This window comes from Haliaeetus albicilla, chromosome 6, assembly GCF_947461875.1.
Source record: "Haliaeetus albicilla chromosome 6, bHalAlb1.1, whole genome shotgun sequence".
Classification (NCBI taxonomy): domain Eukaryota; kingdom Metazoa; phylum Chordata; class Aves; order Accipitriformes; family Accipitridae; genus Haliaeetus; species Haliaeetus albicilla.
Window position 1 is genome coordinate 11,227,966 of NC_091488.1, and position 18,642 is coordinate 11,246,607.

Here is an 18,642-nt window from a genome sequence, read left to right on the forward strand (position 1 = left end):
TTATCCTCTGCTATTAATTTTATGTGCATTTCTTTCATGGTTGTCCTACTCCAAAAACGGTTCGAGTCCTCCACATCACATACAGTCATGTCATGCATTTTTCAGTTATCCCCAAAGGTGTTCAACTTGCCTGAGATTTTCTTCTATATATGTAGAAAGAGGTATGCCTCTGGTTCACAAAGTCTAGTCAGCCTCTCTGGATTCTCAATAATTGCATTCATGAGCTTCCCACTGAAGATGAGTGTTTTGCAGATACACATCTTTGCATGATACCCGTTTGAAAACAATCAGCTCTCTAGCGTGTAGATCACTTCTCTGTCTCACAGCGTGGAAAAATTAGAATACCGTTTTCCTCCTCTGTTTTTTTTCTAATTCTTCCCCATGTTTCTAGTTTCAAAGTCCATAGGCAACATATTTGCCACGCACAAGCCATAGGAGTTGGTTTCTTCTTCCGACAGTCTTAAACGCCTTAATTTGTGTCAAGTGGTGCAGACACATGTAAGAGAGGACAAATTAAGTGCCAACAATAAGTTATTTTTACAAATACCCTACTTTAGGAGCTCAGCTGTCTCTGCCTCTCTCTGCCTCTCTCTCACACTGAGACACACACACGTGCACACATGCACCCAGGAGGAGGGACCAAATGGATCATCTTTGAGCCACTTCTGTATCTCGAACGGAGAGTGCAGCAGCTGCCTAAGATTGCACCAATGTACTACAACTGGAACAGGGTTTGCACTTTAACAACCTCAAACATCTCAATTTTCTGAAGCTAAGATCCATCTTTCCTGTCGTAAGCATTGTAATTTTAGAAGCCTGATCAGACAGCTTTGCATGTGATTTGCCTTGTGAGTATCCTATATTGTAGCTTTTTTAACAAAAGAAAAAACAAAATGTACATTTTTGCAGTACTAAAACTAGACCTTGGGAAATGAAGACAACTGCTGATAAAAATTGACAGTATTCTCTGATAGAAAGGAAGTCTTATCATAACTTTCGGAGCTACACGGAAGCAGCAATAGTAACTTTGAACCACATGTTAGTAGCAACTTTGATATATCAAACTTTGAAATTGGCCTTTCTTTGAGGTGGAGTTGCACAGAGGTGCTTTCCTGGCTGAATTTTTCTATAGGCATTTGGTAGTAGGGATGAGGAACCACATCTTCGATGAAAACTTTTCACATAGGCTTTTCAAACATCCTTGCCTGTTACCATTCATCTTATCTTTGATGTGATACTTGTAGGGGAAAGATCGTGTAACTGAGGTTTGTATTTTGACCCTAAGCCAAATATCCTGACTGATTGCTAGTAAGTAACGCATTAACAAATCAATATCTAAAAGAATAAAAATATATTGCTATTCAGTACAAATAGAAGGAACCACATCAGCTGCAATGATCCTCCACTACAGCTGTTTCTTCTTTTTTGGTTGTGTGGAGAGAAACAGGGGAGAACGCCCCAAGGAACATCTTATATCTAGTGGCAGCGATTTGGCAGTGAGAGCCTGCTTTTATAAACCACAGTGTTGTCCAGTGTGTGCCATAGGAATGCAGTCACTGGCAAAAGAATATCCTTATATTTCAAACCCTCTGGGAAATCCTGCAGGTAGCCGCAACTTAGGACCTGCCTAAGGCTGAGCCTTAATGAAACACCATTTGGAAGAGACATAGAAGACAAAGCTGCCTTATGGATTAAAAACTCATCAGGGATTTCAGGCAACGCAGATTTAAAAGCCTGGTGCAGGCAGAGAAGAGGTTTGCACCTGACCTTTCTAAATCCCAGAGTCTCCTGGCTATGGTGACACATTTGCCTTGCTTATTCTGAAATTCCTTGCCACCAAAATTGGTACGCATGTGTAGTAACAGGCTGTTCTTATTCATCATATATGAAAAAAGCATGACAGAAACCATTGCAAAGAACATCAGAAGAGTGCATTCAAACTATGCATTTTAGAAAGAACAAATTTATATCCAGAACTCTAAAAATTCACCTATAAAGTTAAGTCATAAGCATTAAAGTCAGGAAGCTTTTAGCCACGAAGAACTGATTTTATATGCATCCCTGTTCACCAAGTGTCTGTTAGTAGAACAGCACCTAAAATATCAAAAGAGTAGTTCCCAAACTAAGATATTCCATCAGGAAATATTTCAGTGAGAGGTGGGAGTTGGCTGCTGCCAATATGTTCTGATTTGACGGTAATTCCATAGGAATGTTTATCTTCCTTCAACTTTAAGGTAAATTAAACTGATCACTGATTTGCCGCGTATCAGCGGTACACAGAGAGGCTGAAGTAATGTTGATTTAAGGCTCAGGACGGAGACCCCCCGCCTGCTTCTTGCTGCTGGCTGGCCGCAGAAACGGCACTGAGACCTGCAGCTCTTGCACAACCCTGGAGTTTCTTGTTCGTCATAGACAACTTAATTAGCATTCCCAGGGTGTCTCAGGACCAAGACCAAATAAATCATTAACACGGCAATCTCTTTTGACGATTGATACTGCGGCATTCGCTTGCAGCGTGGCAGTGACAGCTCCGTGGTGTGCGACACCAGCGTTCGTGTTGGCGGAGGAGTCCCAGCCGGGTTGAGGTGCCTGGCAGTAAATAATCCAAACACCCACCGACGGGCACCAGAAACAAAACCGCTGGCGGCCGCCAACCACCGCTTCCAAATACCCCACTGCTGCTCCAGCACCCCCGATCGAGGCGATTCTGCCAGAACTTTTCTCTTCTGCGTCTCCAACCATGGTCACGCGCCGCACCGGATCGCATTTATGGTTATTTACTAATTAGTCAGTTGTAAAACTAATGTCTTTCGAAACGCGGCTCGACAGCAGAACCCCCGGTTCCCTGGCAGGCTGTGCCAAGACTACTCTGTCCGTGCGTGTCCCCCCCCCACACACACACCCCCCGTGGGCTCGGTGGGGACGGGCGAGTGCCCGGGCCCCCCCGCCCCGCCGGCCCGGTCGGTGTGGTGAGCCGGTAGCGGGACCGGCCGCTCACGGAAGGCGGAAATCCCCGGCGGGCAGGAGGCGTGGGGAGGGAAGGGGGAAAGGCCTAAACCGGACAGCCCTCGGTTCGGTACGGCACGGCACGGCACGGCGCGGGCAGCCGGCAAACTTTCGCCCCGCTGCGATGGACACGCGTGGGTGAGTGGCGGCGCGGGGCTGGGGGAGCTGCCGCCCCTCCCGCCTGTGGCTGGGGCACGGGGGGGGGGCACAAGCCGGTGGTGGGCTGCTTGCTCGGGGGCAGACACACACACACACACACACACCCCCCCTTGGAAAAATCCGAGTTTCATCGCAAGGCAGCGGGCGGGAAAAGTTCTGGCGGGGCTGGGCTTCTTCAATGGAGACAGAGGTGAGGTGGTGCAGGGGGTCGTGGTCGTCGTCCCCCTTCCCCGACCCCCGGAGCGCGGGTTGCGGCAGCTCCCGGCTGCCTTTTGCCGGCCCGGGGCGGGCAGCGCTCCCGGGAGCCGCGGGTTTGGCAAGGCACCCCCGAGGGGGGCGGCCGGGGGGCACCTGGGTGAGGGGGGCGGCCCACGCCGGGGGCCCACACCCGCGTGGAGGTCGTGAACTAACCCCGACAAAGAGCGCGGGCAATGGACCGGCGGGGTCCGGAGCCTTTTGGGCCGAAGGGGAATGGTGGGAGAAGGCAAGCGAGCCCACCGGGGGGGGGTTTGTGGCCGGGATGAGCGTTGTTGCCTTACGGTGGGTGTTAGAAAAGCTTCACCGATAACCCATTTAGGGAGCCTGCTGATGCGAGGAGAGCCGTGTCGCTGCGAGGTTAGGGGGTACAGCAAATCTTGGGGGTACAGCAAATCTTAGCCGCGGAGCACAAGCCCCAAAGTTATTACCGCGAGCGCCAGGACATCTTTCGTCCGGCTGCTCTGTGCCAGAACAGCAACATCCCATGACTCAAACAGCGCATGAAAAAGTTGAGATGCTGGTAGGGAGAATAATCTCACCCAACAAGAACGTATGAAAGAGGAAGTGCAACTTTCTCCCATTTCGCATGACATTTTAAAAAACACATCGGAGGGGAAGGTGTGGGAAAGAATTGAAAAAGAAAAAAAATTAAAGATTTAAAGTATTTTTAAAAAATAAACAAAGGAGAGAGACAACCTAAGAAACTAATGCAGCTACACCTGCACTTAGTGGAGCTCACTGCCAGTGTGGTGGACACAGGAGCTGAATGCACATATAGGGCAAAAGGGAGGTTTCTCTGCAGGCAAGAGCATTTCTCCCTTTTTCCAACAGCAGCTTGGCATTAAAGATATTCTAGGGCAACATGGTGGGTTAACACCGTCCCCATGCTACCATAGCTGCAACGTCCTCCAAGTAAAAGGAGGAGCATCTCTAGATCTGTCCAACTTTGACTGTGACATCACTGATTAAAGTAAGAAATCAAGACCTGCTTTGTGTACATTAGAGAATCCATTCTGGCTGACTATCTGAGTGTTGGTTTCAACAAATGCCTACCATGGGAAATTCCCTAAAGAGTCCCATAAAGATCAGTCAGTTGTTGTTCTCCATTTAATTCAAATTACTTGCTATATCCATAGTCTCTAGCTTGAGCGGGGAACAATAAAAAAAAACAGCCACAGGATTAACAACGATTAAGAACTACATTAAGGTGAGCTTGTCAAGACAGACCTCTACAAGCCTGGCATAAAAGTGATGGCTCCTGCACAGTATAAAAACACAACAGAAATACAACACAAGACCACATGCAAAAACCACCAAAAGACACTGTGAGAGACAGAATGAAGCAGAGCTGACTCCTTGGAGTGTTTAGCTACGCATACTTGGGAGATTTGCTTTAGGGCTGATTGCGGACTTAGTAAAATAAGTGTTAGAGCAGAAATGTTCTACACTGGGCATCCACTTAAACTTTTGAAGCCTTATCTATGAAACCATTTCAAAGGACACAGAAAAGGAAAAGAAAGTGTTTTCTTCATATAAAAGTAACACAATTCAGACTGACTCTTCCCTAAACTTGCCCCATCTCATTCTCTGGAGATGGGGCTTCAGGTAGAGGTAGATTTTGTGTCAGGAGTGTCCTCTGCTTTCTCCATGGGAAGCCAAATATATTTGGGAAGACTGTAATTATCTTGGGGGCAGGTGGGAATTAGAGACCCTCCTCCACAGCAAAAGAGCCCCAAGTTGTGCCCAGGCAGCTGGCAGGAGTAAAGCTGGGCAGAAGCGATGCTGTGGCTGGGAGGTGAGGGATGAATCCTGACGCTTGGCTGGACAAAGGGGCAGGAGCTGTGGGGAAAGGGCAGAAAGCCGAGAAGAGAGAGGGGATGTCGTAAAGCTCAGCTGATGGGGAAAAGCCAGGTGAGAAATGGCTGCTGGGGGATTGAGCTTAGGCTAGGGCTTGGAGAGAGGAGGGTCAGGCAGGGCAGGGTTAATTTGGAGGGAAGGCAGCGAGCGGTCTGTGTGGGAGACCCTGGAGCTCGCTCCTGGGTGGATGTGGGCTGCTGCGGGCAGCTCTCCCCATTGCCCCAGCCCTTGGCTCAGTGTTGGACCTTGCTGGAGGTTAAGAACAACTGGGGAAAGGAATCAGCTGCACCCAGGTAGTGTGGCCTCACAGTCTGCTTGCTTGTTTGCTTGCAAAAGTGAGCTAGAGAAATTGGGGCTGAGCAGCCCCCCTCTGCTCACTGGCTCAGCTTTGCAACCTTATTGCACCTGGGGCAATACCAAGGTGGGCAACTGCAGCCACACAGCTCTCATTCCAAAACCTTTCTAGCATCTTCCTTTCCTTTCTCTTTCCCTTCCCTTTCTCTTTCCTTTCCCTTCTCACAGTGGTCTGGAGGAAGGAAAGCACAATGTATAGCTAGATATGGTGGTGAAAGGCTATTTTAAAGTAACTCTTAGGAAAGTGCTGCACATTTATCTTTCTTAAAGCCCTATGGGCTGAGAGTCAAATCAGATGCACTTCACAGATAGATAGGTTAAACTGGGTTTTCCCATAGCATCTGGCAGGTGTAACACCCTTGGGAAACTCCTGCATAGATTTGCTCCTCCAGAGTAATCAAACACACCAAATTCTTTCCAGCAAAACCTTCGCAGTGCTCCCTGCTATCAGCACGTTTCCTGTTTACACATTTTTACTGAGTGCACAAACCGGTGGGCAGCGTGGTCAGCTGCTTGTCGTTCCTTAACCAGATAAAACTGTAACTCACTGAGTTTCAGTGGAACAGTGGGATGCAGGGCTTTGACCTGGATTTAGGCCTGTGCAGCCACTCTCCTTCCCAGTGATCCAGATCGCCTCCAGGGCAGCCTATTTGTCCAGTAAGACTATATGGTTTGTTTTTCACAAGACAGACGGGCACACCACCAGCTTCATGCCTTCTGCTCCGATTCCACTATTAGTGCATTTTACTGCTATTCATGGCCTTGGCCACCCGCCCACAAAGTTACATGGTTTGAACAGAAGCTTTACAGCTGTCAAAAATGCAAATACTTAATGGGACATTACATAGTAGCGGTACCTAATTTACCTACTTCTGCTGCTATACTGAAACAATATTTATTGCTTATGTAAACAACAGAGACACTGAAGTCTATCATGTAACACTCTCGTTTGCTTTTTTGTTTTAGCTGTGGATTTCTGTTGCTGCTCCTTCATATCCTGAGAGCTGGTAAGTTCAGAACACTTCAGTTAAAAATGAAGCTGCCCTCCTTTGTGTTTGGCTAAATACGCAGAGTATTTGTACTATGTATAAACCTCTGTGTATTTTCAGCAAGACGCTTAAGAATTCCTCAGTGTGACATGCATCAGGGAAACAAAAAATTGGTTTCTCTCAGTTTCAGTACAGAGAACAGCGAAGGACCTTATGGATGCTCTTGCTTAGATTGCTCTGCTTGCTTTACAGGCACCCCTGCATATTTGTCTCTGCCAACAAAAGGCCTTAGAAGCAGGGTAATAAGGGCTGTTGATAAGCAGGTCTGACATGCCTGGATAAAGTCCGTATTCATATTATGACTAGAATTATACATCACTGTGCCAAGTACCAAATATTAGTAAGTCTTTTATTACAGTTCCAAAAATACCTTTCAAAACAAAGGTAAGGTTAAAGGACATCACTTGGTGATACTTATATGTTTTCAGAATTCTTTCTCCTGTGTTCTTGCTTAATTACTGAGAAGGACCTCAACAAAGTTATCAAGGAAAGTCCCCGGCCCCAAAATCAGGACAAACTGTACCAGGTTCAGTTTCAATAGATGTCAGCTGGCCTGTTCTTAAATAATGCCAGTGATGGAAGTGCCCCCATCTTCCCAGGCAATGCTTTCCAGAGCGTTGCTTTTCCCGCTGCTGCGAGGGGTTTCCCAAAGTCTGAGCTGCAGCATCCTTGTTGCAGTTCAAGCCTGTTACTTTTTGTTTCACCCAGCAAAGGATAAGGGCCTGGAAAACATACTGCCTTCCTCCCTGCAAGTACTGCGGTCGCTTCATAGAATTTAGGTTGGAAAAGACCTTTAAGATCATCGAGTCCAGCTGTTAACCCAACACTGCCAAGTCCAGCACTAAACCATGTCCCTAAGTGCCACATCGACACATCTTTTAAATACCTCCAGGGATGGTGACTCCCTGGGCAGCCCATTCCAATGCCCGACAACCCTTCCAGTGAAGGAATTTTTCCTAATATCCAATCTAAGGCTCCCCTGGCGCAACTTGAGGCCGTTTCCTCCCATCCTATCATTTGTTACCTGGGAAAAGAGACCAACACCCACCTCATTTTTTAAGTCAGGGAGCCCAGCTCAGACATGTAGATGGTCCAGTGCACCAACAAAAGGACGTACCCCCTTTACCTAAAACATTGCTGCCTCCCACCTCATCGTGCTCTGGGTCCACATTTCCAAACCTCCATCCTGTCATTTTTCCCTAATTCACCCACCTGCATAATCCCTTTCCCTAGTGTAATCTCTCCCATCCAACCCCATGCCTGCCCCCCTTTACCCCCAGTCCAACGTTTACAACGTGCACACAGCTTTGGTCTCAGCAACCAGTTGCACCAGAGAGCTTTTGGCTTCTGGGGTGGAAGAGAGGTGACATGTCCCTCTCAGCAGGGAGGCTGTGGTCAGAGCCACCCTGACCCTTTTGGACTCGCTGACCTCCGCTTTCTGCATCGCTCGTCAGCCAGCTCACGCCTTCACCTTGGTCACCAGGAGGAGACACTGCCTTTCTCATGCCTGGAGACCAGGAAAAGTGCCCTGAAAGCCAGATTCTGTGCTGGCCTACCTCAGGTGGCCATGAGAGGTTGTAAAAGTCTAACGAATGTGTCACTGGAGGTATCTGGGCATGCTGGTCTGCCAGGTATATTTGTTGAGAGGGTGACACCAATGGTAGCAATAAAAGCAAAAAATTGCTATGACATGCCTGCTTTAAGAAACACTGTTTTTAGTCCCCTTTTTAATTTCAGGGATCTCAAAATAACAGTAGCGCTCTTTTTCTTATTCATGTTTCCACTTCTTGTGATCTACCTGGTGTTATTTGGCATGTCTCTTAATTTCAAAAGTGATTATTAAAGCATTAGGACTTGAATATGTGTCTGCAGTCAGTCCCAGTCAGGGGCCAAAGTGAAACATGCAAGTATCCACACTTACGCTGGTTGGTCCTCAGAGAAAGAAAAAAGCAAAAGGCTTTATATTGTAAAAGGTCCCTTTGGAAAACGTACAGACAGACAGAGAGAGAACTAGCCACTGGTAAGTCAGGAGGTAGGAATGACTGTGAAGTGAGCACACGCACCTGCCTGTTACAAATATTAATACTGGAGTCCACAAGCGGTAGAATATCCTTGAAAAGAATGACATTTTTTCCACATAACCTGCCATTTTTCTCTCTCTTTCTTTTAATCGTCTAGTTATTGCACTGGAGGAGAAGATCATCTTCAGTAAACTTGGAGACAACGCTACACTGAGTTGTATTTATCAAGGAAAAAAATTGCCCTTAAAAAGTCTACGGGTATATTGGCAAATAGCTGATGATCAAGAAGAGTGTTCAGTTGTACATGCACTGATCTCCGGTCAAGACAATGAAAGTGAACAGTGTGTTCACTTTAAAAACAGAACTCAATTATTCTGGGATAAATTGGAAAATGGCGATTTTTCTCTGCTACTACTAAATGTCAGCCAGAGTGATGTACGTACATACAAATGTGTAGTACTGCAGAAAACTGAATATACAAAAGTGATTCACCAGGCAGAAGTGGTTCTCAGTTTAGCAGGTAAGAACTTTTATCACTTGCACATATTTGCCCAAATTCTCATTCCAGCTTTTCAAATTTGTGCCATTGCAATATTATATTTAAGCATACCCTTAACTTTGAAACATACTTCAGCCCTTCACTGAAATGAAGTCTGCTTAATTTAAATGTTACAGACAGGGAGTTTGAAACTGGGAGAATACTCCTAACAGCTGTTTATCCAGTGTGGGTTTTTTTTCATCTTGGTTTTCATTAATATAAGGGCTCTTGCACACAATTGGGTGACAGCAGCTTAAGAAGTTGCTTTCTTCCTTTGGGTTTGGCTTCAGCTTTCTGCCCTTCCAGTAATTCTCTCAGCTCTCTGGCTGACATACCAAACCTGCAGGTGTTTCCCTTTCAAGTCATGAGGGTCGTGTGAAACCCAGAACTTCTGCTTTAGAACCCATGGCAAAATTTTGTCTTTTCAATACATTTCAACATGTCAATGTCTATTTCTTTTTCTCTTGCTCTTCAGCTAGTTATAGCCAACCAATACTTAGTGGACCGATAAGAAACAGTAACAGCACTGGAGAGGAGGTGACTTTCAGCTGCAGGTCTGGCAATGGATACCCAGAGCCCAACGTGTATTGGATAAACAAAACGGACAACAGCCACCTACTTCCATCAGAGCTAACGATCACTCCCCACACCGATGGCACTTACAGCATTTTTAGCACACTGAAGGTTAAAGCCACATCTAACATGCAAATAGAGTGCTCCATAGAAAATAGAATACTGCAGGAAAATCTATCAGCCAACTGTAAGTCCCTTCATACTACTCTGTGTTTTCTCGATAGCAGGAATATCAACTAGTGTGTCTCTGTCTGTAGATATGCATTAGCAAGGGGCATGCGTTAATTCAGTAGTTCAAAAAAGTGCTGAGAAGAGCTCAGGTTTTGTTTCAAGCTAGTTATGCTTGGGCATAGATTTTATGTTTCCTTCTTCCACATCGAAGTGAACACCCCATCAAGCGTGTTATGACAACGGCACTGAAAAGCTCTTGCATCCGAGGCAGTCACTGAGCTTCACCCTTTGGTTCCTCAGGAACGTGACGACTTGGGGAGTCAGGTTATTTTTAAGGGGGCACCATACAGCAGATTCACAATTCCTGAGCCCCTACCCGACTGCTGCGCAGCACTCACATTTGCTTTTTGCTCTGCCTAGTTTCAAAGTTCTGGTTTCTGTCTCCAAAACTCAATTTAATACAGTGCACTATTTAAAGTAGACCTGTAGCAAACGGGTAACATTAGCCCAATACAACAATACACACCTAATAGCACAAGTATAATATGCTATTTATTGCTGATGTGAGTGATCAATAGTAGAAACAAGTATTTAGCTGCTCAACTCTTCACAAAAACAGAAAGCTATTTAAAAATAAAGCTATAAAAAAAAAGTTATAGCTATGGTACTAATAGTGGATTTCATGATTTCCAAACGGCTACATAGAAAAGCTATCTGGAATGGGAGAGCTTCTCTGGAGGTGGCTGTTCAGTCTTATTGCTGTTCCTGCCTCCCACCACGTTTCTCTCACAACTTTCTGCAGCCTGGTACAAGGAGGTTTGATTGTTTGCATAACTGTAGCTGGATACCCACAGCTAGTTTACCTGAACACACCAAGGAATCACATACTCTGGACTTAACAACACTGATCCCACAGCCATAGCCAAACGATATAAACTATTGCCAGGAATAAAAATTGTGTTCACAAGCAATAGTTGCACAGTAGAGTGTTTATATGATAGCATACCCTTAATTCCCAAATTAAAGGAAAACTAAGTAACATTGTCATTAGTTTCCTAATGGCATTCTGTCATATTGTATTCTGGCGGAAAAGACCTCCATCTTACTACTTTTTGTTGGTTTCTAAAAGCACTACCACACTTGAAATAGTAAGAGATGTGATTTGAAAACTTCAGTTTGCAGCAGTTGGTGGAAATTCATCACTAACTTCAGGGAAACAGGTTTTCACCCACTTTTCTGAATACCATCACATTTACCTTATAGATTCTGTATAGATTTATTTTCAACTGAGTCTTAGTACAATCTCAAACATACAGTCTCCCAAGGCTGGCAGGAGAGAAGAACAAGAGGGAAGAAAGAGTGATGTGTGCAGTATGATGACAGAGAGGAATAAACTAGCATTGTGTGTTAGACAGTATAAGCTAGAGATGTCCCTTGCTCAGAAGTAATACCACCAGAATCACAGCAATATGAATAGCACAAATATCTAGTCCTTCAGAATTTTTGTGTGTGTGTGTAAAATGTGTTCAAATATTTGCCTGGTATGAAATGTGAAACTTTACATATGATTACATCCTTTTTCTATTTCATTCTAGACACACAGGAGAAGCAAAGCAATGGTTCTAGCACAGAAAGTCACAAAAACCTGGAAAAAAATGGACGAGGTGCTCAAGCAGCTGGCGTCATTTCCATTGTCATTCTGATGGGTCTTCTAGCTGGTTTAACCTGCTGGCTGTGGAGACGGAGATCCTCTAAACTAGCATCCTACACAGGTAATGAGGCCATTCATTTGCATGACCAATTCTGAAGAATTCTTTTTCGTTTGCCAAAATATTTAATGTCATTCAGCATGTTGCTGGAAGGTACGAGTAAGCTGCCTGCCAAAACAGCAGGAAATCATGCTGTTATGAAAAACCTGGGATGCCCTGGGGAAGACATGTAGTGCCCCAGGACATGTTATTCTTTATGGTTTTCTGCTGTTGTGTCTGAGCCTCACAGGAGTTAACTGCTGGATGTGAGAGTAACTCAGACTTTGTGCCTGTTCAGGCCATAGTTTCTCAGCTGCGATCTCTGCAGGCTGTTTCTGGACAGATGGAGGGGATGCTCCTCCATGGAGCAGGACTAGGGTCAGTAGCTCACTCTACTTAGCACAATTCAAAGCAGAAATCAGACGATAAATCAATCCTGAGAGCCTTAGAGTCACTGGCTGGACAATTAAGGGCTGAAGATCCTACTGGGATCAAGCAGCTTTCTACAGGTTTGAAATAAAGCATGTCTCGCTGTCACTCCACGTTATACATGTGTACCCTGGTACTGCTGCATCTGCCCACGTGCGGGACTCTTCAATGCTTGGCATTACAGAACAAAAAGTAGCTCAAAAAGATGTCTTGCGAACCAGACTGAGTCTGCTGATCTATCTGAGTACTTACGGTAAGCCACTTTGCAGGTATACAAGAGCTAACATCTAAGAAAAGGGAGCAGAGGCAAACGCACTTTTCATGGACAAGGACAAACCACATTTGCAATCCGTGCCCTCTTCCTCATGGCTAGCAAGTCCAGGTGCTTCAGAAAAGAGCAGGAGAAAGCAGGGTAGTGATCTTGCCCAGCACCTGCACCAGCTGTGCTAGGAGCCACATCCTTCCTTCAGAAACAACCCAAGAGTGGTGCAAGACTCTGTCCCAAAACATGGAGCAGGGCTGTTGCTTCAAGTCCAAAACCTATCCTTGCTGAAACGGTGATCTAGGTTGTAAGCAAATGGCGTATGGACTGCATTTATCTGTCCAAAGAGCATTTAGCACATTGAACCCTCAACTTTGGTGGATGTTGCTTAATATTAATCCTATTTGGCTAAAGGCTATAGTTATCTGTCCTACATGCTTAAAACAGTGCATTTGTTTTAACAGATGTCCCACCAAATGAAGACAAAGGAGAACTCGACTGTAAGTATTAAAAATATATTGCTGTATTTGTCTCAAGTGTGACTTAACTTCATAGCTTCAGTACTCAAGTTCAGCATAAAGCCTTTAGATTAGACTTGCTAGATGTTACAAACTCAAGCAGGTAAAGCGGTAGCCCTACTTCTGTCAGCCCTTTCCTTGAGCCCTGTAAGCATTGCCAAAGGCAGCCCGAGAGTCTTGGTTCCCAGAAGTTCCTCCAACAGTTCAGGCCAAAGGACATGACAAATCAACAGGGGACACAGAGCGTACAAGCTGAAGCCACCCTCCCCTCCTGTTGCCATCAAGACAGAGCCAAACTTGGAAAATCTATTTTAAATGCTGATTTTCAAGTCTGGACAACACTGGCCATTTATCACTTCATATCATGTCAGCACCTATCACCAAATGGTTGTTCCCTGCCTTTTCAGGCACTACCTCCTAGAAGGTCTTTAGCTGGGATGCAGGAACATCATTTGCTTCATGTCTAGGAACCTGAGTCTGTATACACCCAATTTAAAAAAAAAAAATAAGCGCTCTTTTTTGCTAGAAAAAAAATATGCAGTTCAGACCTCCAACATGTTATTTTTTTATAAGCAAGAATGCAATATTGCAGGCCAGCTGGCTTACAAATTCATTTATCATTTATGGTGGGGGAAAAATAAAAACAGGGCAAAAAAATCCAAGACGCATTTGGAAGGTCAAACTCAGCACATGGGACTTGTGAGAGTACAGCGAGGGTGAAATATCTGCCTATTTTATATCTTATTTGATAGTTTCTACTGAAACAAATGACTGTTGCCTGGGTGTCTCTCTCTGCAGAACAGGCAGAAAATACTGTGGTTTCACCAAAATTGTAATAATTAAAGCATAGTTTGCCGTAGCAGATGCTGTGAATGTACCCAAGTCATAATATCCAGCAGAAGCAAAATAACACTTAAATGAAAAAAATTTTATGGAACTTCTTTGGTGGTCATGCAAACTGGGTTAATGGTTAGTTATTTTCCAGACCCATCACGCAACCCCAGCCTGATACACAGCATTTGTGTTTGCTAAACACGACACTGTTTCCTGTAGAGCATAACGTAGAAAGGAGAATGGATTTTCTCCTTAAGATAAAGAAACGTTTTCTCCTTCCGTTGCTGTGAGCTGCACTGACAAAACACAAGCAGTTTGTTTAAGGTCAACTTTTTCTTCTCTGGACTTACTTATACCAGGTCCTATTTGATTAGATTGCTGGACTTAGCTCATAAGTAGAAAAACCTCTGTGATATAAACAGGAATAAATATTTATCTTATATTGAAGGCTGCTGTAGCATGATTTGTTCATTAACAACAAAACAAAGTCACTTGCCTTCCAGACTCTATCTTTGCCTTGGGATGTTTCTGCACCATTTGTGGAAGAGGAGGTGGGACAGCGGCTTTGGTGGTTCACTGCTGTCAGAAAGTGTCCCACCTCCGAGGGCTGTTCTCTGCCAACACAGCCATGTAAGGCACGGAAGGCAGTACCTTTTGGGCACCCCAATTTGAGGGCAACTTGGACCAATAGCGGAGAAATGAGAATGATCTAGGGAATGTGATCTCTGATGACAGATTGGTTATGCTTGTTTAGGCTAGAGAAGGCAAGGCTGATTAAGGACACAATAACAACCCTCTTCAGAGAGTCCTTAAAGAGGATGGGACAAGACACTTATTGTCCCAACCCAGCAGACACAACACTTAAGGCACAACAAACTTAAACAAACATAATTTAAGCTAGATGTTAGGAAAAAATGCCTTTCTAAGGGTAATGGTAGTTGAGCACTGAGGCAGAGAGTTTGTGCAGGCTGTCAAGCCTCCATCAGTCCAGGTTTGTTGCTGTTTGTTTTTCCTTAACAAAAGAGGAAACTAGTAGCTGTCAGAAATTATTTGGAAATTGCTGGTACTACCTTGGGGCAAAACATAGGCTCTTGGAGAAATTCTAGCCTAATTCAATCATCATTTGATATTTTCAAGCAAGTTGTGTGTGGTAGGTGGGGAGTAAGGCACTGCAGAGGTGCACCCACAGAGACACTCTGCCACGGCATTTTGCTTTTCAGTACTAATGTAAATACATTTCTGCTTCCAGCAGTTTGCACTTTATGAAGAAGGTCAGATCCCGAATACTGCAAACCAAAGACAGCCTACTGAGACTAGCTTTGCTGTTACAAAGAAAAAAAGTTTTGGAAACTGTGAGGAAGGCAGGTTGCAAAGGAGAGTACCTTCATCCTGGTGGGGTTAGTCTCTCCAGACACTCATTACAGTCAGTGGGGCAGGATGCTCCAGTGAGGAGAAAGTCAGAGCTGGAGCAATTCTGAACTGCTCTCTGGAGGGATCCCTTCGCTGCCTGTAGAGGAGCCTTGGGAAGCTGGTTTCCCTTGACCACAGACAGGCTTTGTGCATCTCGTTCTCTGAAATAGTTTAAAACGAACCAAAGGTGACACTGACATCCCTTCACAAGGGAGGGGGGTGTTAGCAGGAGAGCACCTTTTGCATTTGCCCAAAGAGAGGCACTTTCAGTCTGTGGCACAAGGGCAGAGGGTCCCCGGTGTCTCAGGTACCCAGGCAAAGCTTCACCCTGGCTGATTCTCTCTCAACAGTATAAATACATCTTTTCCATAGCTTTGCAGCTTGTTCCACTGGCTATGTAAGAAAAACAACTCTAGGACATGATTATTTCTGGGGGATTTTTTTCTATTTTTTTTTCTAAAAAGAGATTTTTCTTTTGCAGCACCTGTCTAAATGGAAAGTCTGCCAGCAATTTGGGCAGCTGGAGATGCATCAGGAGAAGCATCACCCCCTATCTCAGAGGCAGCATTGCTTGTAATACAAGTGACAGATTTCTGCAGAGCGTGCCAAGAGAGATGGTGAAAAAACCTTCTCCAACACAAGAGACAGCAAAATCCACTGGATTTCTATTCCAGCCACTGGCTGTGTCCACACAACAGTTGTGTCACCACACCAACTAACCACTTTGGACAGTCCTCTGTGACAGTCTGTCAGCATGTTGAGCTCCTGCACTGAGGAAAGCAGTAAGCCGGGGACTTAGCCACTCTGTGCCAGACCAGTGAAAGCTGGCAAGTGCCCCATCTCTCGTCATCACCTTTGAGGACTGTCTTAGTAGCAGAAGCAACTGCATTTCAGGAGCATGGGAGGTTCTTGCTGTGTCTCTTTACCCTGATGATGACTACTGAATGTGAAGAAAGGCAGCTAAAAAAGAAAAAAAAAAAAAAAGAAACCTGAAGGACTCGCTGCAAAGTGAGATTTGTGACCTTTTCCACCTTTCTCTCTCTACAGTACCTCCTTTCATTGTCTGGTTTCACCAGCTGCATATTACTGTGTACAGAACTAGGTAGAACATTTTGACCCAGTCGTCCAAAAATGGGAGTTGCTCTAACAGGGTTAAGCACCAAATATGTTAACATAAGGAAATGTGCATTCTTTAGATGTACTTGATATCAACATTTTGTTTTTTACCGAATATTCCACTGAAAAGGGGAGTTCCACTTTTGACAGAAGCTGGTGCATACTGTGTGAAAAAACAGGCTGTGGAAATCTGACTGATTAAAAATAGCACTCTCTGCTATGTTAAGGTCAGGTTACCTGGACTTACCCTTTTCAGGGTGGAACAAAAGCTGTGGTCAAGCTCTGCTCAATTCAGCTGGTCTTTATTTAAGCACTCCGTGGCTTCCAGGGAGGATTTTAAACTGAATTTTTTAAACTGAACCTCTCTATGTCCCATCCCATCCCTCCACCCAAACAAAACAAAACAAAACCCCAAAAAACAACAAACCAGAGTGCAGACTATATCACTGTGTTGTCCACGAATGTCCAGAAAGCCAAGAACTGCAGTTTCCTTGTGCCTTGCTGTTTCAGCCCCAAGTCAGCCGAGAGAAACTGGTTGAAAATAGCAAAGCAGTAAACTTTGATGGTATGAGGTGTTGAAGGAGGAGGAATCTATACTAGGTCTCTTGCCTAGATGGGGTAGTTTCCCCATCTCGTCACAGGGGGATGGAGATGATGATCTTAAACTGAGCCCTGGAAACACTTGGCTTTGCCTGCACCAGTTGCTAGATTAAAATTGGATCATTTTTGTGAATAAGTCACAGCCTTGTTTGTCCTAGCTCTGTGTGTGGGAGGCACTCCAGTGTCAACTGTGAGACAGGACTTTGCTTTTTCATATCAAGATCAGCTTTCAAATCCCAGCTAAGTGAAAATAAATTTTGTTGTCCTCTTCTCCCATTGTGTGGAATCCAGAACCATTTGGCAACAGTAGTTAGCTTTTGTTGAAGCAGTACCTTCAAGGAGGCTCCGAGTTGGGTAGCTGTGCACCACCACTGTGCCAGGATCTTGTGGGAGGGCGGCACAGGCTCACCCTCCACGGCATTTAAGAGAGGGGCAGTTTAGCTCTCACTTGGTGTGATCTAGGTTTACTCACCAATTTGAATAGGATAGGAAAATTGTTTTAAAAAAAAAAAGTCAAGCTGCAACTAACTAATTAAGCTCCTGTCTCCTGTTTAGATTGTAAGTAACTGGGTACAACTGTGGTTTTTTAAAGACATTTTATCTACTAATGTCAAAAAAAGTATATTGCATATTTGCTAGTGTTCAATGTCTGTGAAAAATACTGTTTTATTTATTAATTTCACTTTTGTCCTCTGCTGCCTTCCAATCTACAACTGTAACATACCTGTCAGGTAGGGCGTTTAGCTCACAATATTTGTCAGATAAGATTACTGAGGTGCCATGAGTTACTTTAACTGTCAGCCTTTCCTTGTCTTCTCTCATGTCCATTAATCTAGGCGTTAGATATTTTCTAAGTCCACATCTAGTCTTCAGTGAACCCTAAAAGGGAATTGATTGAAAAAAGCATGCAAGCTTGCAGACACCTACAAATGTGAACAACGTCTGTGCAGATGTGAAGGGTAACCATTTCCTAGTGGTTCTGTAAGAAGACCTGCAGACGTTTCCTCTCTGTCACATGAAGTTGTTTTGCGCGGCCTCTTTGGTGCTGCCGTAACTGACAGAAGCCTTTTCTAAAAACAGTTTTCCACCTCTATATTCTGCAACTGCAAGAAGCTGTAACAGTTTAGAGATGTAAGAAGTGACCTAGCAGTCGCTTTGCCATATGTTGTTAAGCTAATTTAGACTGGTTGGATTTTCTTACTTCTGGGCTGCTTCACGGTACATAGTGAAGTACATCTAAATGCAACAGCCTGCTCTCGCGAACTCCATGCTTTCAGTTGGTTTAGGTTTCCAGCTATTTTTGGAGGCAAGCAAATCCTAGACGACAGTTTGTGACCATTCAAAGGACTTGGGAATTTTGTAATAACAGAGGTTTTGTCATTATGTACCATGTTTATATTTTAAATAAAATCCTTTCATTCTTCTGGGTGTTTGACTAAATCTATCAGCACGTGAAGACAAGTCACTCCAAAACATTGCCCCCAACTAAAGTAGCAGTTTTACTTTCAGCCACATCCCTCAGGGCATACAAGAACTCCTTTCCAAGAGACCGATGCAACACAGAGACTTGACAATCTTTGCTCTATTTTGGCTCACACAGCAAAATACCTTGAACAAACTCGGCGAAAGCCATGTGGTAGCCTGAAGGCAGCACTAAGCCTAGGCTGATACATCCTTCTGTCACCCAGCTTAACAACCCCAAGCAGGGCAAAGGTACAACGCACCCTCCCACTTCCAGA

At 44.7% G+C, this 18,642-nt stretch overlaps 1 protein-coding gene across 1 annotated transcript; it reads left to right on the forward strand.

Annotated features, from left to right (window-relative positions):
• Positions 1 to 3,023: 3,023 nt before the first annotated feature.
• On the forward strand, positions 3,024 to 18,326 carry ICOSLG (inducible T cell costimulator ligand). The gene is made up of 7 exons (XM_069785005.1): positions 3,024 to 3,144; positions 6,601 to 6,641; positions 8,862 to 9,224; positions 9,718 to 10,002; positions 11,582 to 11,758; positions 12,890 to 12,925; positions 15,669 to 18,326. The coding sequence occupies exons 1-7, from the start codon at positions 3,131 to 3,133 to the stop codon at positions 15,677 to 15,679; spliced, it is 927 nt and encodes a 308-aa protein (XP_069641106.1). The 5' UTR covers positions 3,024 to 3,130; the 3' UTR covers positions 15,680 to 18,326.
• The last annotated feature ends 316 nt before the right edge of the window (positions 18,327 to 18,642 follow it).